Here is a 23602-nt window from a genome sequence, read left to right on the forward strand (position 1 = left end):
GTAGGCACAAACGTAAAGGAAAGGCATACAAAAAATTTTCTATAATTCTACCTTGTCCTTTGTTAGTAGCTGTAAGCTTTTTTGAGTACAAATGGTCAAATTGGACTAGTAGCATCTCTGAGAAAAAGCTTTTAAGTTGGCAGTAATTTTTAAGAAATAATAGTTTAACTACAGATGAATGGCCATAGATTGCCAGGAATAAGAGCCACAAGTCGGAAACCCAGGAACTCTCTACAATCAACTTTTGATGTTATGACTGCTTTCTGAGGATTTACTGAACAAAATTGACCTTAATTTTCTAATTTTCTAATCTGTAAAAATGGGGATTAAAATAATTGCTCACTAGTGCTATAAAAAATCATGATATTCCTATTAGAAACTACTAGGACACTTAGAAATTGACAGAACAAACAATTACCTTACAAAAAAAAGAACTGAAAAAAAAAAAAGAACTGCTTAGGTTAATTTATAAACATAGTATGTTTAGAAAAACACAAATGTGAGTTATGATTAATATCTCTTAATAGTATATGTTGATAAATTTCAAATGGAGGGATGTGATCCACAGGGACAAGATAGAGTAACCCCAAAGAGTAGAGACCTAGGAGAAGGTTAGCTAAAGGTTACACAAAAAGGGCTGAACTGGCCCTTTATTACATAGACTTTTTAATCTCTCACTCTTGCCCTGCCTGTAAGAGCCACTTACTTGCCAGAGATGAAAACACTGAATCTCAGATGACTGGTTGGTCACTTTTGGGAACTTATTTTTAGAGGAAGGTAAAATGGGAAACTAAGAGACCCAAGGAAGATCACAAATGGGTACAATAACTATTTCTAGAGATTTGGAATAACAAAATAAAACTTGTACTTACAACTTGAGATTCACGAGCTTTAGGAAACATTTTGGCAACATTGAGCCCATCAATGACAATATCAAAAGGAGGATGGTATTTTACAAAGTCCTGAAATCTCTTAAGTTCCTAAAAAAGAAAAGTCAGATAAAATATTAATAAGAACCTAGTAAGGTCTTTATTATAAACACACTGCTATGACTTTCATTATTGTTCTGGTAAGTCAAAATATTCATCCCTTAAAAATACACACACACACACAGATGCTTTCAAAATGAAATCTGAAAAGACCAGCCTAATAGATACAACTGCATGTAATTATCTGATACATCTTATAATCTCATAGTGTTTTACACTTCACAAAGTACTTCACATGGTATTTCATTTGATCTGTAACCAGTTATCTAGTCTGCTACACTGACACACATGGTAGTCAGATGAGAATAAAATGTCAAAATCTCTATGCCCTGTTCTATAAGCCAAGGAGAAGCGAATCTCAGATATGCCAGTCTATCAGTGCAACCATGTTGAAAAAACAAGACTCTATTACTTGTACTCCTCTCTTGTCATCAAGAGGATTTGGTTACTTATGGCTATTTTGAAGAGTTGAAAATTCATTCATTCATTCAACAAACATTTGTTGAAAGCCTCATTCTATTGAAAATGGGCACTGTTGTTCATGGTGTCCATAAATTGTTAATGTGGCTACATTGAGACACAGGTTTTGCTTCCATCACTGTAATTTTATTGCAGTGGTGACAATGAGACATGTAACATATTTTTTGCTAGGCTCATAAGTAAAAATTGGATATAACAAGGCTTTTCAATATTAGAAAAGATGAAGGAATAAACAGCAATGTGCTTGCTATATTTAACTTCTGGGGAAAAAAAATTTGTTGACCACCTATATGCCCAGCAGTTACCAAAGAGACAAAAGCCCAACTTAATGGAGCTTGTATTTTAATGGAAGGAGACACAAAATAAACAAGTTAATATATTAAATGTCAAATGTGATGAGTGCTATGGATGGAAGAAAAGGAGGAGAGGGAGTTCCACTCCTGGTAATGATGGAGTAGTCTGTAATGGATTACCAGATAATATAATATTTTCTATATAAAAAATAACTATTTGAAGGTGCTAGAGAATGACCAAAAGCAAGCAGAAATTGGAGGGCACAAAACATATGAAAGAAGGTTTGATGGTTTTAAAACATGTCTGAAAATTCTTTGACACTCCTCCCCCCTCAAAAGGTAGAGTCTAACTCCCTTCTCTTGAATAGAGGCTTTTCTTTGTGACTGCCTCAATGAATGAGTGTGGCAGAAGTGACACTCTGTGACTTCCAAGGCTGAGTATTAAAAGGAAATACAGCTTCCATCTGGCTCTCCCTCTTAGGATGTCTGATCTTTGAACCCAACCATCATTAAAAACCCAGGCAGAGGTCATGGGTCATGTACAGGTGTTCTACCTGACAGTCGAACTGAGTCCGAGCCAAAAGCCAACACCAACCATCAGATCTAGAGAGTAAGGGAGATTTCAAGATGACCTTAGCCTTCATTTGATTACAACAGTAGAAGGACCAAGCAAAAATCACACAACTCAGTTTAGTCAAACCCTAGAACCATGAGATGATATAATCATAATAATAATAATAGGCGACTGTTTCTGTTTAATGCCACTACATTTGGGGTGGTTTGTTATCTATTTACAGATAACCAGATAATAAGTGAACTGCAGCAGGAGAAATTTGCCTGTATGTGGCTTTTTGCCAGAGGGCACTCTCTAGTCAGCATGGTTGGCAGGGGCAGCTGGAAATCAAGCAGAAAGCCACAGACTGACTGGTTTGAGAAATCAGAAGAGTTTGAGGCTGCCAGAGAGGCTGGGAAGTTACAGAAAGAATGCTAGAAAAGAGGGAACTGCAAAAATCTGTGTATAAATCTGCCCAAATCCTTGGCTAACTCTTGATCTGTACATGCGTGGAGGAGACTCCAAGGAGCCCAGCAAAAAAAAACAACAGATGAAAGACTTAAAAGACTCGAACAAAGATTTCAATTATTATCCACTGCAAGAGTGGCAGAGTCTGGAGTCTCTAAGTCTAACCAAGTTTAACAGTCTGGTAAAGCAGAAAATCAATAACCTCCAGAGGAAGATAATGGAATCCAGAGCCTTTGCAAGATGCCCCTCACAATGTCCAACATACAACTTAAAAAATAATAAACATGAGAGGAAATAAGAAAATGTGACCCACAGTCAAGAGAGAAGAAAGTCAACAGAAATCAATCCAGGTCCAGATGCTGGAGTTAGCAAGCAAGAAATTTAAAGTAGCTACTATAAATAGATTTAAGAATTTAAAGGAAAATATAGTTATAATGAATGGAAAGAAAGGAAAAAAACAGAAAATGGAAACTATAAAAATGAACATTCTAGAGCCAAAAGGCACACATGTGGAATAAAATATTCACAGGGTGGACATTACAGATTAGGGATGGGAAAAGTAAGAGTCAGTGAACACAAATGACGGAGCAACAGAAATTATGCAACTGAAGGAAAAAAGATCGAAAGAAAAAGATAAAGCCTTAGTAACCTGTGGGACAATACCAAACAGACCAACATATGTGTCATTCGAGTCTAAAAGGAGACGATGGAGAGGAAAAGAGAAAATAGAAAAGGGAATCTGAATAATGGCCAAAATTTGATGAAAAATATAACTTATCTAAGAAGCAGAGCAGACTCGAAGCAGGATAAATACAAACAAAATACCAAGCAGGATAAATCAAAGATAAATCAAACATGCAGGTGTGATATATATGACAACAATAGCATAAAAACCAGGAAGTGTTTGGTAAATGGAATTCTACTGCTACAAGGTTCCTACATTTTATGTGAAATGGTGTAATCTAAACTCTAAGTGGACTAGGTTAAAGATTCATATTATAATCCCAACTCACATATTTAAAAATAATACAGAAAAGGCATAGATAAAAAGCCAACAGAAGAATTCAATGAAATATTTTTAAAAATTTGATTAACCCAAAAGAACATGAAAGTAGGAACAGAGGAACCAAAAAAAATTTTTTTGGATAAATATAAAACAATAGCAAAATAAAATATTTAAATTCAACCCTATCAAAAATGCTGTTTATAAGACACATACTTTGTTTTTTCTTCCAATTTTATTGCAATATAATTGACATACAGCCCTGTATAAGTTTAAGGTGTACAGCATAATGATTTGACTTACATACATTATGAAATGATTACCACAATAACTTTAATGAACATTCATCACCTTAATATACACCAAATTTTTTAAAAAGAAAAAAAAAATTTTCTCGTGACAAGAACACTTAGGGTTTACACTCTTAACAACTCTTATATTTGACACACAGCAGGGTTAATTATATTTATCAGGTTATACATCATATCTCTAGTACTTATTTATCTAAATAACTAGAAGTTTGTGCCTTTCGACTAACTTCATCCAATTTGCCCTCCCCCACCCCCGTCTCTGATAACCACAAATCTGATCTCTTTTTCTGTGAATTTGTTTGCTTGTTTGTTTTTGAAGTACAGTTGAACTACAACTGTATGTTAGTTCTTCATGCACAACATAGCGATTTGCTATTTCTATATGTTTCAAAATTATCACCACGATAAGTCTAGTTACTATCTGTCACCATAGAAAGATGTTACAATATTATTGACTACATTCCCCACACTGTACTGTTAACACCCGTGACTCATTTATTTGGTAACCGGGATGTCTGTACTTCTTAATCTCCCTTAATCTATTCCTCTCGGCCCGGCACTCATCCCCTCTAGCAACCACCTGTTTGTTCTCTGTATCTATGACTCTGTTTCTATTTTGTTATGTTTGTTCATTTGTTTTGTTTGTTAGATTCCATATAAAAGCGAAATCATCAAGTATTTGTGTTTCTGTCTATGTCACTTAGCATTATACCCTTTAGGTACATCCATGTTGTTGCAAATGAAAAAATTTCATTCTTTTTTATGACTAATATTCTGTTGTGATATATACATATATATACGCATGCATGCCACATCTTCTTTATCTATTCATCTGTTGATGGGCACTTAGGTTGCTTCCATGTCTTGCCAATTGTAAATAATGCTGCAGTGAACACTGGTGTGCATATATCATTTCAAATTAGTGTTTTCGTTTTCTTTGGATAAATACCCAGGAGTTGAAATGCTGGATCATATGGTAGTTCTAGTTTTAGTTTTTGAGGAACTTCCATACTGTTTTCCATAGTGGCTGCACCAATTCACATTCCCACAAACAGTGTAGAAGGGTTCACTTTTCTCCACATACTCACTAGCTCTTGTTATTTGTTATCTTTTCGATAATAATCATTCCAGCACGTGCGAGGTGATATCTCATTGTGGTTTTTGTTTTCAATTCCCTGGTGACAGTGACGTTGAGCATCTTTTCATGTGCCTGTTGGCCATCTGTATGTCTTCTTTGGCAAAACATCTATTCAGGTCCTCTGCCCACTTTTTAATTGGGTTGTTTGTTTTTTTAATGTTAAGGTGTATGAGTTCTTTGTATATTTTGGATATTAACCCCTTATCTGATATATTGTTTGCAAATATCTTCTCCCATTCAGTAGGTGGCATTTTCATTGTCATCAGTTTCCTTTGCTGTGCAAAAGCTTTTCAATTTGATGTAGTCCCATTTGTTTAAAATATTTGAATTCAACCCTATCAAAAATGCTGTTTATAAGAGATGTACTTTAAATATAAAGATATGGATAAGCTGAAAGTGAAAAGTAGGAAGAAAATACATATCATGCATCAGTATGCTTAAGAAAGTCGGAGTGGCAACACTAATTTTAGACAAAATAGATTTTAAGAAAACGAGTATTACAAAAAATAAAAAGGTACACTTTGTAATGACAACAAAATCAATATATGGGGAAATCATATTCATAAATAAGAACAGAGCTTCGAAATACATGAAGCAAAACTTGACCGAAGTGAAAGGAGGAACATAAATGTCTATAATCATAGATGGAAATTTCAACTTTTCTCTCCGTAATTGATAGACCAAGTAGATAAAAATCAGCAAGGATAGAGAAGACCTAAACTACTATTAACCACTTTGACTTGATTGATATCTAAAGGATAATATATGCAACAATGGCAGAATATTTCTTCCTTTTAAGTACACATGGAACACCAAGACAAACCACAGCTCTAGGCCATAAAATGAGTCTCAATACATTCAGAAATATTAAAATCTGAAAGAGTATGTTTGCTGATTACTCTAACATACACACACACACACAAAAGTGGACCCTTGTACACTGTTGGTGGGAATGTAAATTGGTGCAATGACTACAGAAAGCCAATAGCAGTAAGATATCTAGACAAGTTCCAAGTATTCCTGAATAATACTTCTAAATAACCCATGGGTTAAAAGAAAAATTACACGGGAAATTAGAAAATATTTTGAATTAAGTGACAGTAAAATATTAAATATTAAAATTCATGCCTGCATTAGAGCAATACTTAGCTTTAAATGATTACATGAAAAGAAGAAAGGTCTAAAATCACTGATCCAAGTTTTCACTTTAAGCTAGAAAAAGAAGAGCAAATAAATTTCAAGAAAGTAATAATAATAATAAAGAGTCAAATCAGAGAAACAGAAAAGTAAGAAAACTAACAAGGGAAAAAGCTGGAGAAAAAAACGAACCCCCATCCCTATCTCATATCACACTCAAAAATTATTTTGTTATAGGTAAGTCTAAACCCAAAAGCAAAAACTATGAAATCTAAACCTAAGAGCCAAACCTAGAAGAAAAGAGAATTCTGCATAACATCAGGATAGGCAAAAATTTCTTGGGCAACACAGTCATCACCAATATTCACACAGTATGCCTCCTGATACGATGCCTCTGACAAGGATACAACAGCATTTTTGTGATATTCTTGCCAAAAACGCATAGCCTGAATCTAATCATAAGGAAATATCAGGTGAACCCAAACGGAGAGACATTCTGCAAAACACTAGGTCTATAGTTTTCAAAAAAAATCAAGGTCCAAGAAAGACAAAGATAACTGGGATTTTTGTTGCAGATGAAAAAAGACCAAAGAAACATGACAACTAAACCCAATGTGTAATCCTGGAGTGGATCTGGGGGAAGGAGAAACTTACAAAGGACATTATTGTGACCACTGACAATTGTGACTGAGTATCAACTGCGGATTAGATAATATCATTGTATCAAAATTACAAAGAGGAAGAACCCTCTTTGTAAGGGGTTATTGGCCTCTTTAGGCCAATAAGCACATGATTAGACACTCAACATTATTAGTCACTAGGGAAATGCAAATTTAAAACCACTGAGAAATCATTATCCACCCACCAGAATGACTAAATTTAAAAGACTGACCATAATAAGTATGTGGAGCAATTGGAACTTTTAAATATTGCTAATGGGATGCAAAATACAACCACACTATGGAAAACAATTGGGCAGTTTCTTATAAGGTTAAGCATACATTTATCCTATATCTCAATAATTCCACCTTTAGGTATTGAAAGAAGAGAAATGAAAACATGCATCCACAGAGACTTGTATGTGAATGTTAATAATGGCTTTATTTGTAATTGTCCCAAACTGGAAACAATTCAAGTGTCCATCAACTGGTGAATGAATGGAAAAAAATGTGGTATATCCAGACAATGTTATACTATTCATCAATTAAAAGAAACTACTGATACACACAAACACATGAATGGATTTCAAAAGTATTATGCTAAATTAAAAAAACGGCAGACATAGAAGGCTAATACATACTGTATGATTTCATTTATATGAAATTTAAGGCAAAACTATACCAACGGAAAGCAGATTAATGGTTCCAGGAAGGAGGGAGAGGGAACTGACTGCAATGAATACAAGGGAACTTTTGGGGGATGATATACTTGGTCCCATATCTTGATTATAGAGGTTATGACACAACTGCATCTATTTGTCAAAACTCACTGAACTGTACACTGGCAAATTTTTTATATGTAAATTATACCTTAATAAAGCTGATTAAAAAACAAAAGGAAGAAAATCCTAGTAGTAATAAATATTTCACCTTTAAGATAACCATTGGTCCATATGCATGCTTTCATATGTCACTTGACTTCTTTAGCTTTTCTATCCCTGCCGACTACAGTTGTGCGGGACCATCCTCTTTCCCTTCTACTCAGCAAAACACTTTGTTTTAAAATTTCTCTGCTCAAATATATTTCCTATACAACGTTTAGAAAGTTCCAATTCATATCAAAACTAACTAAATATTAGTTGGAATGGGAATACTATTTTTTATAAATGGAAATAAAACTATCAAGGAAATTAAAACACTTCACATACAACATGACCATCTCTTGTTTCAGTTTGAACGAACCAAGGAAAACAAGTGCATTAAATTTCTAAAATTCAGGTTTCACTAATAATTAACATTAAAAAGATTTCCCATTATACTTCCAATTTATCATCTTGGTGCTGCTCTTGGTACTCATTATATTCACTTCAGGAGTAATGACAAACTAAGGTAGTTCAGTATTACTGGAAAAATGGACATCTGTAAAAATGAAGAGTTAAACTAAATAGATAGCTTATAAAATCCCCTTCCAGTTCTGATATTCTATGTTAACCACTCTTGGAAATCCCTTAAAACCACATAATGGAAGAGGGTATACCGGAGAAGTTTTGTTCCAAAGCTGAGTCTCAGGAACCTCTGTGCAGTCACAGGATGTGTAAAATATAATCTCATCCAAAGATTATCCTCCCAATCCATGTCTTCTAATAGACAAACAGAAAAATCCAAGAGGTTGGGTGGTTGTTGTTTTTTCCCCATTACTAAAGCTCTGCTTAGTAAATATGTTACTAGCCAGGGAGTAATACTTTTACTACTTTGTAATACTTCCAGTGGGTCCCCAAGATACTCACTTTCCGAACTAAACAAATTTATGTCATTGCACACAAAAGCCCTTGAATAGACCACGCTGAGAAGGCGTGAAAAAGAAAGAGTTGACCTACTGAGACAGCACACTAACTATGGCATACGGCAATACAAATATGCAGGCTTAGCTGTTTTAATGGATGGTAAATTTAAGCAAAGAACATTTCTTTCTAGGGCTACTGCCAGAGTTGTACTTGATTGCAGACTGGCTTATGATCTGGGGTATGAAAATCCACCAACCTTTTGATCATTTGTTTCTTGGCTACTAATAAAAGAAGTTTTAATTAAAAAAAAATAATCTCATGGAGACATAATTCATATACCACACACTTCACTAGTTTGAAATGTACAATTCACAGATTGTGCCACATCACCACCATCTAATTTTAGAATATTCTGTCCCTCCTAGAAAAACTCCAGGAATTCCTTGGAGGTCCAGTGGTTAGTACTCTCTGCACTTTCACTGCCGAGGGCCCAGGTTTAATCCCTGGTTGGGGAGCTAAGATCCTGCAAGCCATGCAGCACTGACAGAAAAAAAGAAACAACTCCATTCTCATTAGCAGTCAATCCTCATTCCCCCACCTACCACACAGCAACCACTAATCAATCTACTTTGTTTCTATAGATTTACCTATTCTGGACATTTCAGATAAACTAAATCATACAAATATGTGGTATTCTATGACTGACTTCTTTCATTCAGCATATTTTCTTTCTTTTTAAAAAAATATTTATTTATGTATTTATTTGGTTGCACTGGGTCTTAGTTGCAGCATGCAGGCTCCTTAGTTGTGGCATGAGAACTCTTAGTTGTGGCATGCGTGTGGGATCTAGCTCCCTAACCAGGGATCGAACCCAGGTCTCCTGCATTGGGAGCGTGGAGTCTTATCCACTGCACCACCAGGGAAGTTCCCTCAGCATAATATTTTCAAGGTTTAACCATGTTCAGCATGTATCAGTACTTCATTCTTTTTTACTGCCAAGTAATATTTCACTGTATGGTAATACCATATTTTAGTTACTTATTCATTAGTGGATGAACATTTGGGTTATTTCCACCTTGGGGCTATTATGAAAAATGGTGCTATGAACATTTGTGTACAAGTTCTGCATGGATGTATGTTTTCAATTCTCTTGGGTATATATATCTAGGAATGAAACTGTCAAGTTACCAAATGTGGTAATTCTGTTTAACTCATTGAGGAACTGCCAGACTGTTTTCCAAAGTAGCCGTACCATTTTACATTCCCAACTGCAATGTATGAAGGTCCCAATTTCTCCACATCCTCAACCAAAACTTGTTATTGTATGTCTTTTTTATTATAGTCATGCTTGTGGGTGTGAAGAGGTATCTCCCTGCAGTTTTGATGTACATTTCCCTAATGGCTAATGATGCTGAGCATCTTTTCACATGCTCACTGGTCTAAAGGGAGTTCTTCATTTTTGTAACATACAGGTTTTATAAATTCAACATATATCTCCTTCAATAATTGTCACAACTTCAATTGTCTTAACTCATTTTATACTTTTAAGTTTAAATCTGAGAAGTTTAACTGCATAGGAATTATAAAAACTGTACAAAAGAAACTGTAAACTCAGATGACTACAGGAACCAGGCAGGTGATATAAACAGGTAAAACAGGCCAAGTCTAAGAAAACATAAGAGCAGGCAAAATGATAATTAGCAAATACTCAGATCTCATTGTCGAAGATTCGACAGAAGGAGGTGACGGCTATGACCAAACTGGAGAATGGAGGTCCCTTATAAAGGAAACAGCCCAGTGCTCGGTCCAGATAATTGTTGCCACACAAAAATAAAGACGCAGGGTTAGCAAAAATAAAGACCCAGTGTTAGCAGATTTGATATTTGAAAGAAAATTTAAAAATCTGGCATTTTGAAACATGTGAAATAACTTTTTAAAAGAGTAAAACACAAAGACGCTCAAACAAAAAAACTAATATGGGCTAGATCTCACCCTTAGGCCACAAATTCATAATACATTCACTTGGTCAGTGAGTCAACAGATTTTCATTAAGTACCAAATATATGTGCAAAATAATGTTCTTATTCCTAGGAACAGAAAAGTGAAAACATTTCCTGCCCTCAAGGAATTTATATTAGCCAAGGAAACAAGCAATACCAAGGTAATAAATACTTAATTTCATGTAGAGAAAAGTGCCTTGAAGAACAATTAAGTCAGGCAGGGTATTAGCATCACCTTCCCTAGTCCCTCTCTATTTTAGATTTGGTGAAGGCCTTTCTAATGAGGTGACTTTTGAACAAAGACCTGAATGAAGTGAGGGAGTAAACCATGCTCCCTCTGGGGGAAGTGCCCTCTAGGCAGAGGAAAGAACCATGAAGGCCCTTAAGAAACACCAAAGAGGGCTTCCCTGGTGGCGCAGTGGTTAAGAATCTGCTTGCCAATGCAGGGGACACAGGTTCAAGCCCTGAGCCGGGAAGATCCCACATGCCGCGGAGCAATTAAGCTTGTGCGCCACAACTACTGAGCCTGTGCTCTAGAACCCACGAGCCACAACTACTGAGGCGGCGTGCCACAACTACTGAGGCCCGTGCTCCTAGAGCCTGTGCTCCGCAACAAGAGTAGCCACCGTAATGAGAAGCCCGTGCACCGCAACGAAGAGTAGCCCCCACTTGCCGCAACTAGATAAAGCCCGCACGCAGCAACGAAGACCCAACACAGCCAAAAATAAACAAATAAATTTATTTAAAAAAAAAAAAAGAAACACCAAAGAGCTTGGCATGTTTGAGGATTAACAACTAGGCAATTTGGAAACTCAAAGAATAAGTATAAAGTCTTTATGTAATTATAGTTTGAGCTTAAATTAAAAAAAAAACTTGCTTATTGCTACAACATGGAAAAGAGTAAATAAATGAAAAAACAATTCTAAAACAGCTAATCAAAAGTTTAAATTCTTTATCTTATCGGCCAGCAGTCCCCAGCCTTTCTGGCACCAGGGACTGGTTTCACGGAGGACAACTTTCCCACGGATGGCGGGTGGGGGAATGGAGGGATGGTTCAGGTGGTAATGGGAGCGATGGGGAGCAGCAGATGAAGCTTCGCTTGCTCACCCGCTGCTCACCTCCTGCTGCGCGGCCTAGTTCCTAACAGGGGTCTGCAGCCCAGGGGTTGCAGACCCCTGTCTTATCCAACCTCTTATTAGAAACAATGAAGTAGAACTGATAATTGTTGATTTGTGGTTGTTACTTAATCACAAATGAGTAGCAGAAAGATCCAAAGATGAATAGCAAGAAAGAGAAATAAAAGAATGGCCCTTATACACTAGATACGTGAGATCTAGAATGGAGGTGACTCCAGCTCCTGCCATCAAAAAGCTGCCTTCATAATGACAAATAACTCTCACGACATACGTGGCAGTATAACTTGACTCTTCTATTTATTATTTCTTCTACACTATGGATGAGAAAACAAACAGGTTAAGCAACTGATTTTTCTCAACAAATGATATGCAAAGAGACACTAACTTCTTTTTTAGCTTTCCACTTAGATGAGCTTAAATTTTTTCAAATTTTGGGGATGACGATCTATATGTTTTTGACAGTTTACTTCTATTCTGAGACTTTGATACAAATTTCACAAGGAAATTAAAAACAGATCTCTCTCATTTATTTTGTTTAATTTCCTACTCTAGAATAGCAACTAAGGGGAACCAGGAGGACTACAATAACATATACTCAAAACTGTATTTCAGGGTGGGAGGGAGGGAGACGCAAGAGGGAAGACATATGGGAACATATGTTTATGTATGACTGATACACTGTTATAAAGCAGAAACTAACACACCATTGTAAAGCAATTATACCCCAATAAAGACGTTAAAAAAAACCTTTATTTCATAAAAGAAGCAGTGATCTTAACATGTAAATTATATCCAATGTACTGAAACATCAGATAATATTTTCCAAAGATTAGAAGAAACAGAATATCAAAACAACTGGCTTTAGTCACAGTGGATATGGAAAAACAGGGGAATACCAGTTATTTTGGTTAGAAGCACTGTTCTAAACATGGGAACAACAGTAAAAAAAATGCATCTGTGCATCAAATGGCCAAATTTCTTCATGTGCCTTCTTAAAACCATGGGATCCAAATAAATCCTCAATAGAAAGAACACTAGCATGACTGCCTTAACTTAGCCTGAGAAAAATTAAGTCACAGGTCTGGAAAATGTCACTGCAACCTCATAACTAATAATTTTAGAAAGTTTATAACAATTTAATAGCAAGTTATATTTTAGTTGTTTTTTTTAATTCAGTAATTATAATTACTATCATGTAGAATCCTATTTAAAAATACTTATAATTTTATGTGAATTTTCTGATTCCAGTAAGATGAAAAAACAAACAAAAAACCCTTCCTCCTAGGAATATCTAAAAAGGCTGGATAAAATATGACAAAAATACTTAATATGCGGTGAACTTTTAAGAAAGGAAGTGAAATAAATCTCTAATTGCCAGAGATGAAGCCAGATCTGAAAATCAGAATGGTAAGGATAAGAGGTGATGTTAATGTTGTCCAGGAAGGAGGCAAAAAACAGAAATGGACTGGGTATCAGCAAACAGGGGCTTGGCTTTTGATACCCCAGGGGAACTGGAGACCTACCAAACCTTGAGCCCAAATGAGGGGGGAAACTGGAGTGAACTCCACAGTAAAAGAACCTCTACAAATGAGCACATTGAAGTCCAAACATAATACACCAGCTTCTCTATCTCTACTAGGGGTCTAAGTAGGAAAAAAAAAAATCTCTTAAGAAATAGGAACTCCAGGAATTCCCTGGTGGTCCAGTGGTTAAGACTCCATACTTCCACTGCAGGGGGCACGGGTTTGGTCCTCCATCGGGGAACTAAGATTTCGCATGCCGTGTGGCGCAGCCAAAAATATAATAATAATAATAAAAGAAAAGAAAGAAACTCCAGGCTTGTATCTTAAGTAAGTTTGAAGCACAAATTTACATAAACTATATGACACAAATCATCATGTTCCACTGAAAAATTACATAAAAACTGGTTCTGCTCCAGTAATATCTCTGGGACATTTGGCAGAAGCAAGCACAAAACTTCTCTGGAGAGACACTATCAACAATCCAGACAACAAAATAATTCTCATAGAAAAAGCAAACCCCTCTAAAACTGACCTCACCAATTAAAAATTGTAAAAGACAGAGTAAATAATCCACTATGTGTGAGAGTCCTCTGACACAACAGAAGGATTAGAGCCCAAAGAACTCAGGATAAAAGATAACAGAAACTAGTTACTCAAGTCCAGGAAGCACAGAGTCCCATATAGGATAAATCCAAGGAAAAATACGCCAAGACACATATTAATCAAACTGTCAAAAATTAAATACAAAGAAAACATATTAAAAGCAGCAAGGGAAAAACAACAAATAACACACAAGGGAATCCCCATAAGGTTAACAGCTGATCTTTCAGCAAAAACTCTGCAAGCCAGAAGGGACTGGCAGGACATATTTAAAGTGATGAAAGAGAAAAACCTGCAACCAATATTACTCTACCCAGCAAGGATCTCATTCAGATTTGATGGAGAAATTAAAACCTTTACAGACAAGCAAAAGCTGAGAAAGTTCAGCACCACCAAACCAGCTTTACAACAAACGCTAAAGGAACTTCTCTAGGCAAGAAACACAAGAGAATGAAAAGACCTACAATAACGAACACAAAACAATTAAGAAAATGGAAATAGAAACATATGTATCGATAATTACCTTAAATTGTAAATGAACTAAATGCTCCCACCAAAAGACAAAGATTGGCTGAAATGATACAAAAACAAGACCCATATATATGCTGTCTACAAGAGACCCACTTCAGACCTACAGACACATACAGACTGAAAGTAAGGGGATGGAAAAAGATATTCCATGCAAATGGAAACCAAAAGAAAGCTGGAGTAGCAATTCTCATATCAGACAAAATAGATTTTAAAATAAAGACTATTACAAGAGACAAAGAAGGACACTACATAATGATCAAGGGATCGATCCAAGAAGAAGATATAACAATTGTAAATATTTATGCACGCAACATAGGAGCACCTCAATACATAAGGCAAATACTAACAGCCATAAAAGGGGAAATCGACAGTAACACATTCATAGTAGGGGACTTTAACACCCCACTTTCACCAATGGACAGATCATCCAAAATGAAAATAAATAAGGAAACACAAGCTTTAAATGATACACTAAACAAGATGGACTTAATTGATATTTATAGGACATTCCATCCAAAAACAACAGAATACACATTTTTCTCAAGTGCTCATGGAACATTCTCCAGGATAGAACATATCTTGGGTCACAAAGCAAGCCTTGGTAAATTTAAGAAAATTGAAATTGTATCAAGTATCTTTTCTGACCACAACGCTAGGAGACTAGATATCAATTACAGGAAAAGATCTGTAAAAAATACAAACACATGGAGGCTCAACAATACACTACTTAATAATGAAGTGATCACTGAAGAAATCAAAGAGGAAATCAAAAAATACCTAGAAACAAATGACAATGGAGACACGATGACCCAAAACCTATGGAAGGCAGCAAAAGCAGTTCTAAGAGGAAAGTTTATAGCAATAAAATCCTACATTAAGAAGCAGGAAACATCTCGAATAAACAACCTAACCTTGCACCTAAAGCAATTAGAGAAAGAAGAACAAAAAAACCCCAAAGTTAGCAGAAGGAAACAAATCATAAAAATCAGATCAGAAATAAATGAAAAAGAAATGAAGGAAACGATAGCAAAGATCAGTAAAACTAAAAGCTGGTTCTTTGAGAAGATAAACAAAATTGATAAACCATTAGCCAGAATCATCAAGAAAAAAAGGGAGAAGACTCAAACCAATAGAATTAGAAAGGAAAACGGAGAAGTAACAACTGACACTGCAGAAATACAAAAGATCATGAGAGATTACTACAAGCAACTCTATGCCAATAAAATGGACAACCTGGAAGAAATGGACAAATTCTTAGAAATTCACAACCTGCCAAGACTGAATCAGGAAGAAATAGAAAATATGAACAAACCAATCACAAGCACTGAAATTGAAACTGTGATTAAAAATCTTCCAACAAACAAAAGCCCAGGACCAGATGGCTTCACAGGCGAATTCTATCAAACATTTAGAGAAGAGCTAACACGTATCCTTCTCAAGCTCTTCCAAAATATAGCAGAGGGAGGAACACTCCCAAACTCATTCTACGAGGCCACAATCACCCTGATACCAAAACCAGACAAAGATGTCACAAAGAAAGAAAACTACAGGCCAATATCACTGATGAACATAGATGCAAAAATCCTCAACAAAATACTAGCAAACAGAATCCAACAGCACATTAAAAGAACCATACACCATGATCAAGTGGGGTTTATTCCAGGAATGCAAGGATTCTTCAATGTACGCAAATCAAGCAATTTGATAAACCATATTAACAAATTGAAGGAGAAGAACCATATGATCATCTCAATAGATGCAGAGAAAGCTTTTGACAAAATTCACCACCCATTTATGATAAAAACCCTCCAGAAAGTAGGCATAGAGGGAACCTACCTCAACATAATAAAGGCCATATATGACAAACCCACAGCCAGCATTGTCCTCAATGGTGAAAAATGGAAAGCATTTCCACTAAGATCAGGAACAACACAAGGTTGCCCACTCTCACCACTCTTATTCAACATAGTTTTGGAAGTTTTAGCCACAGCAGAGAAGAAAAGGAAATAAAAGGAATCCAAATCGGAAAAGAAGTAAAGCTGTCACTGTTTGCAGATGACATGACACTATACATAGAGAATCCTAAAGATGCTACCAGAAAACTACTAGAGCTAAGCAATGAATTTGGTAAAGTAGCAGGATACAAAATTAATGCACAGAAATCTTTGCCATTCCTATACACTAATGATGAAAAATCTGAAAGTGAAATCAAGAAAACACTCCCATTTACCACTGCAACAAAAAGAATAAAATATCTAGGAATAAACCTACCTAAGGAGACAAAAGACCTGTTGCAGAAAATTATAAGACACTGATGAAAGAAATTAAAGATGATACAAATAGATGGAGAGATATACCATGTTCTTGGATTGGAAGAATCAACATTGTGAAAACGACTCTACAACCCAAAGCAATCTACAGATTCAATGCAATCCCTATCAAACTACCACTGGCATTTTTCACAGAACTAGAACAAAAAATTTCACAATTTGTATGGAAACACAAAAGACCCCGAATAGCCAAAGCAATCTTGAGAATGAAAAACAGAGCTGGAGGAGTCAGGCTCCCAGACTTCAGACTATACTACAAAGTTACAGTAATTAAGACAGTATGGTACTGGCACAAAAACAGAAAGATAGATCAATGGAACAGGATAGAAAGCCCAGAAATAAACCCATGCACAGATGGTCACCTTATCTTTGATAAAGGAGGCAGGAATGTACACTGGAGAAAGGACAGCCTCTTCAATAAGTGGTGCTGGGAAAACTGGACAGGCACATGTAAAAGTATAAGATTAGATCACTCCCTAACACCATACACAAAAATAAGCTCAAAATGGATTAAAGACCTAAATGTAAGGCCAGAAACTATCAAACTCTTAGAGGAAAACATAGGCAGAACACTCTATGACATAAATCACAGCAAGATCCTTTTTGACCCACATCCTAGAGAAATGGAATAAAAGCAAAAATAAACAAATGGGACCTAATGAAACTTCAAAGCTTTTGCACAGCAAAGGAAACCATAAACAAGACCAAAAGACAGCCCTCAGAATGGGAGAAAATATTTGCAAATGAAGCAACTGACAAAGGATTAATCTCCAAAATTTACAAGCAGCTCATGCAGCTCAATAACAAAAAAACAAACAACCCAATCCAAAAATGGGCAGAAGACCTAAATAGACATTTCTCCAAAGAAGATATACAGACTGCCAACAAACACATGAAAGAATGCTCAACATCGTTAATCATTAGAGAAATGCAAATCAAAACTACAATGAGATATCATCTCACACCAGTCAGAATGGCCATCATCAAAAAATCTAGAAACAATAAATGCTGGAGAGGGTGTGGAGAAAAGGGAACACTCTTGCACTACTGGTGGGAATGTGAATTGGTACAGCCACTCTGGAGAACAGTATGGAGGTTCCTTAAAAAACTACAAATAGAACTACCATATGACCCAGCAATACCACTACTGGGCATATACCCTGAGAAAACATAATTCAAAAAGAGTCATGTACCAAAATGTTCATTGCAGCTCTATTTACAATAGCCCTGAGATGGAAACAACCTAAGTGTCCATCATCAGATGAATGGATAAAGAAGATGTGGCACTTATACGTAAGGTAGATAGCTAGTGGGAAGCAGCTGCATAGCACAGGGAGATCAGCTCGGTGCTTTGTGACTGCCTGGAGGGGTGGGATAGGGAGGGTAGGAGGGAGGGAGACACAAGAGGGAAGAGATATGGGAACATATGTATATGTATAACTGATTCACTTTGTTATAAAGCAGAAACTAACACACCATTGTAAAGCAATTACACTCCAAAAAAGATGTTAAAAAAAAGAAAACAGAAATATCTAAGAGAAAATATAAAATAAGTATAAAAATAACTAAAACATAAAAGAAGAATCTGAACTTAAGAAAATACAGAGACCATGAAAAAATGAAGAGAAAAATTTCAAAGAGAAGTTCTAAAATTAAAATTCCAAAATAAATGGAATTAAATGGACATAAGCCCAAACGTCCATGAACTGGTGAATAAATAAACTGTGGTATATTCATCCACTGGAATACTACTCAGCAATGAAAAGGAACTACTGATACATGTAACAACATGAACTCAAAACATTATGTTTAGGGCTTCCCTGGTGGCACAGTGGTTGTGCCACCAGGGAACCTGCCTGCCAATGTAGGGGACACGGGTTTGAGCCCTGGTCTGGGAACATCCCACATGCCGCAGAGTAACTAGGCCTGTGAGCCACAGCTACTGAGCCTGCGCATCTGTAGCCCATGCTCCGCAACAAGAGAGGCCGCGATAGTCAGAGGCCTGTGCACTGCGATGAAGAGTAGCTTGCCGCAACTAGAGAAAGCCCTCGCACAGAAACGAAGACCCAACACAGCCAAAAATAAATAAATAAATAAAAATTTGTGGGCATACAAAAATAACCATTATGTTTAAAACTAAATCTAATATATTGCAAAAACAAAGATTATGTTAAGTGAAAGATAAACCAAAAAAATTACAGAATATATGCTTCTATTTATACAAAATTTTTAATAAAGGCCAAACTACAGAGACAGAGAGCAGGTCAGTGGTGACTGGAGTTGGAAGTAGGAGTAGGGACTGACCTCAAAAGGACATGATGAAACTTTTTGGGGTGATAGAAGTATTCTAAAACTGAATTGTGGTGATGGTCAGACAAGTGATAGATTTACTCAGTCACTGAACTGTATACCTAAAATGGGTCAATTTTATGCTCTGTAAATTATTGAAACATTTGGGGAAAACCCCTCAACAAATGGGTAGAGAGAACAGACACATCGCAGGTGAGAAATAGTGAACTAGAAGATAGATCTGAAGATGTTACCCAGAATGCAATTTGGAGAGATAAAGAGATGAGTGACATGGAGGAGAGAGTGAAAGGACCCAACAAAAGTCTAACAGGAATTTCAGGAGAAACAATATTTGAAGATATAAGGCCTGAGAATTATTCAGAATTGATTCAAGACATGAAACCTTGGATTCAGGAAGCTCAGTAAATCCCAAGCAGGAAAAATAAATACAGTCATACATACCCATCATAATGAAACAACAGAAGTGAAAAAAAATTCTTAAGAGCAACAAGGTGGATGGAGATGGAACAAAGATTGGACCAAAAGCAAACTTTTCAACAGTGACTAAAACAGAGGCCAGAAGACAATGGAATACTATCTTCACAGCGTTGAGGGAAAATACTAAATTCTCTATAGTTAACCTACCATTCAAGTAAACATTTTCAGACAAAGAATAAAATAGTTTACCACTCTTATCCTGTCACTGAAAGAATGTTACTCAGGAAGATGCCCAACAAGAAGTTTGGGGTTCAGTGAGAATGCGAGGACTGGAGCTATACAGATCTGTTGAGTCACTGGCATACACGTGGTAGAGAGGCATACAGAGGAGGGGGTGAAAATGAACAGGGGGAGTGGATTGAGTAGGAAAAGAGGAAGGAAGCTGTGGGAACCCAGAGCCCTGGGAAACACCAAAAACTCAAGGGATAGGCAGAGGACAAATTGTATTATTGTCCTCTTAATGTAAGAGGACAAGCTCAGTTGCATATGTAAAGAAAGAGCAATGAGCTTTAGGGAAAGAACGGTAACAGATGCAAAGGTATCTGGTAAAAGTAAAACAGAAATGCAAGAAAAAACAAAATGCAACAGAATTAAAATCTTCATTGAAAGCATTAGAGATTGGAAGTAATACACAAGAACATGGATTTTGTGAAATGCAGCACAAACTTAGAAAAATTCTATTAGAATGAAGAGGAAAAGAACAAAAAGATAAGAGAAAGAACATTATAGATATGAAGGACAGAGAACAGAAATCCAACTTAAGCCTCATAAGGGTGCTCTCAGGAATAAATCAGAACAAAAAGATGAGAACTAATCATTTTTTTAAAAATTTCCTAAGACAAAAATATGTCTTTAAGGATGCATGAGATTCCGGGAAACTTAATGAAAAAATTCACCTAGTCCTCTTCCCACAAAATTTAAAATTCTGAAGTTGAAGAAAAAAATCCTATAAACATCCAGGCCAAATAATAATAATAACACAAAGATACTTACAGTGCTTTCCATGTGCTATGTAGATCACAAAAATACAGAAAAACAAGAATTCTAAGTGCTTTCCATATTTTAACTCTTTTATTCCCCTATCAATGGTATCAATATTATCATTTGCCCCACTTAACAGATTAGGAGACTAAAGTACAGAAAAGTCAAGTAAATCACATAACTAGTAAGTGGTAGACTTGGATTGGAAAACTAGAAATCCATGTTCTCACCTGAGGTATAGTGGAACACAGCAACAATAACCAAGTTGGGAACCCTAAAAGCCAGAAGACAACAAAACAACTGTTTGAAGATGGTAGAAGAGTCCTCATATGGACCTGAACCTCCTGGCACCTGCCTTGTAACAGATTTTCCTTTTCCTGAACAGTACACATTAATAAGCTGTGGCCTATGTTTTTAAGAAGGCATGCCAATCAAGACTACTGCCCTTCCTTACAAGGTACTTGCAAAATGGGAGAGAAATGCAAATGCCGTTCATGAATTCTTTTGTTGAGAAATCCTACTTGCTTTGATGTAGTCTCCCTAGTTTATTTAGGGAGAGAGAACCCTCCTTCTCCTGCTCCCCACTCCAAAAAAGACTAATAAGGACTATTGGGATTTCACTGAAATGGAAATCGAATGAGGTATTTTTTCAACTGTAGGTCACAACCAATTACTGGGTCATGAAATCAATTTAATAGGTTGCAACCAGCATTTTTGAGGTCATGATTAAATAAGTTAACATAAAATGCAGTCCAACACATGTAGCAAGAGGACGTAAATGTTTTTGTCAGTTATAAAATGGGTTGTTACATAGAATGTATTTTGTACTTGAGTTGTGGTCAAAAATGTTTAAAAGACACGAGTAATGGGACTGTCATATATATAAAACACGATTTTGCCCCAGGGAACATTATTAATATATTTTATCATAGGCCTATAATATTTACCCTTGACAGTTTATAAAGAAAGAGCCAAAATCCCAGTTCTAAGGATTAGCTCTACCACATATTAAGACATGTTACAAAACTACAATAGTCTATACAGTGTGGTCATGTGCACAGATTAATGGATGAGAATAGAAAGTCCAGAAGCTGACCCAAATATATATGGGAATTTGATATTTGATGAAAGTGGCATCCCAAACAAGTGGGAGAAAAGATGGGTTGTTAAATAAATGGTGTTGACATAACCAGGTAATTACCTGAAGGAAAGAAAAAAAATCAAGTTGGAACCCTACCACATTTATACCAGAAAAAATTCCAAATGGATCAAAAATGTAAAGGAAAAACAACAAAAGTAGTAGCGGGCAAAAGGAGGCTTGTATTTGTGTTTATTCATTCTTAAATAATCTTGTAAAGGAAAAGGCCTTTCTAAGTATGAAACCCAGGGGCCATAAAAGAAAAGTTTGATATATTTGACTATTTTAAAATGTGCATAAGGAAAAAAGCCTCAAAAAGTTGAAATTCAAATCACAATTTTTCAAATAAAGAGCTGCTACAAAATCAGTTTAAAAACCTCAATAACTCAAGTGAAAAATGGGCAAGACAGAAGCAAGCACTTTGCAGAAAAGAAATACAGGTGGCTTTTAAAGCTATGGAAAGATACCTGACCTACCCATTAAGAAAATGGTAAACTAACCTTATACCGAGGTTCCATTTTTCTCTTCAGATAGGCAAAGATCAAAATGTTTGGTGACACACTGGAACACAAGGGTGTGGAGAAACAAGACTTCTCATACTTTGCTGATCAGTATGTGTGTATACTGATAAATTTTCCATGAAGGCCAATCAAAATTGATACATCTCCACTGCCCTAGCAATTCAATCTGCAGGAATCTTACAGCTGTGTTAGAATATGTGAGAAATTACAAATGTCTAAGGTGATTCACTGTTGCATTTCTGTAGTAATAAAAGTCTGAAACAACCTAAATATCTATTAACAGAAGACTGAACAAGTAATTAAATTATAGTCATTCGACAGGATGGAAAACTATACAGCTTGAAAGAGAGAACAGAGGAGGAAGAGGAGAGAGGAGCAGGGGGAAGGAGGAAGAAGATAACCTATTTTTGTCTTGAAATACAAAATGATAGCCCAGTATCAACTGAAAAAGTTTCACTAAAGAATTCTCAACCATCTAGAATCACGAGTTAAAGACATGTTCTCTAGCAGCCAGGTATATTTCCAAGTAGATTTTCCTACTAAATACCCCAGGCAGAATATATTTACTCACAGGATAAAGTTATTTCTTAAATCTTGCCTGGGCTTTGGGGAAACAGATCTTATTCAGGTAAAGATAGTTTAGAAATTATATGTATAACTGATGCACTTTGCTGTACACCTGAAACTAACACAACATTGTAAATCAACTATACTCTAATAAAAATTTAAAAAATAAAAAGATAGTTTAGAAATTAAACTAAGAGGTAGAACAAAAAGCTATATTCTTTTTAATCCCACTCCCCTTCCCTTTCATATCATATCCTGACAGACACAGAGAACAGCTGAAAGAAAAGCAAAAAGACAATATATTTTTCATCATAGAATCTTGCTCCCAAATTAGAAAGGAACAAATCAGGCAAAGAAAGGCAATAACATGGCTTGGATCCCGGAAACCCAGAAATGCTGTTAACCACTTTTTTGTTTGTTTGTTTGTTTTGGGGTTTTTTTTTTTTGCGGTACGCGGGCCTCTCACTGTTGTGGCCTCTCCCGTTGCGGAGCACAGGCTCCGGACGCGCAGGCTCAGCGGCCATGGCTCACGGGCCCAGCCACTCTGCGGCATGTGGGATCTTCCTGGACCGGGGCACAAACCTGTGTCCCCTGCATCGGCAGGCGGACTCTCAACCACTGTGCCACCAGGGAAGCCCCCACTTTTTTTTTTTTAATTCTGCTTTCAGTTCAA

General features: G+C 36.2%; 1 protein-coding gene and 1 non-coding gene across 6 annotated transcripts in view; one reads left to right on the forward strand and one right to left on the reverse strand.

Moving 5' to 3' along the window:
* Positions 1-23602, reverse strand: part of PRORP (protein only RNase P catalytic subunit) — a 131874-nt gene that overhangs the window by 76430 nt on the left and 31842 nt on the right. For all 5 annotated transcript variants that reach the window (XR_010943451.1, XM_067737512.1, XM_067737527.1 and 2 more), the window contains exon 5: positions 873-980. Coding sequence is in view for 4 of the 5 variants with exons in the window: in XM_067737512.1 (XP_067593613.1) it covers positions 873-980 (108 nt within the window). In the remaining variant the exon portion in view is untranslated. The remainder of the gene's footprint in view (positions 1-872; positions 981-23602) is intronic.
* LOC137207976 (small nucleolar RNA SNORA1) lies at positions 1497-1630 on the forward strand. The gene has a single exon (XR_010935416.1). It is a non-coding gene; the product is annotated as a small nucleolar RNA SNORA1 (small nucleolar RNA).

This window comes from Pseudorca crassidens, chromosome 1, assembly GCF_039906515.1.
Source record: "Pseudorca crassidens isolate mPseCra1 chromosome 1, mPseCra1.hap1, whole genome shotgun sequence".
Lineage (NCBI taxonomy): Eukaryota > Metazoa > Chordata > Mammalia > Artiodactyla > Delphinidae > Pseudorca > Pseudorca crassidens.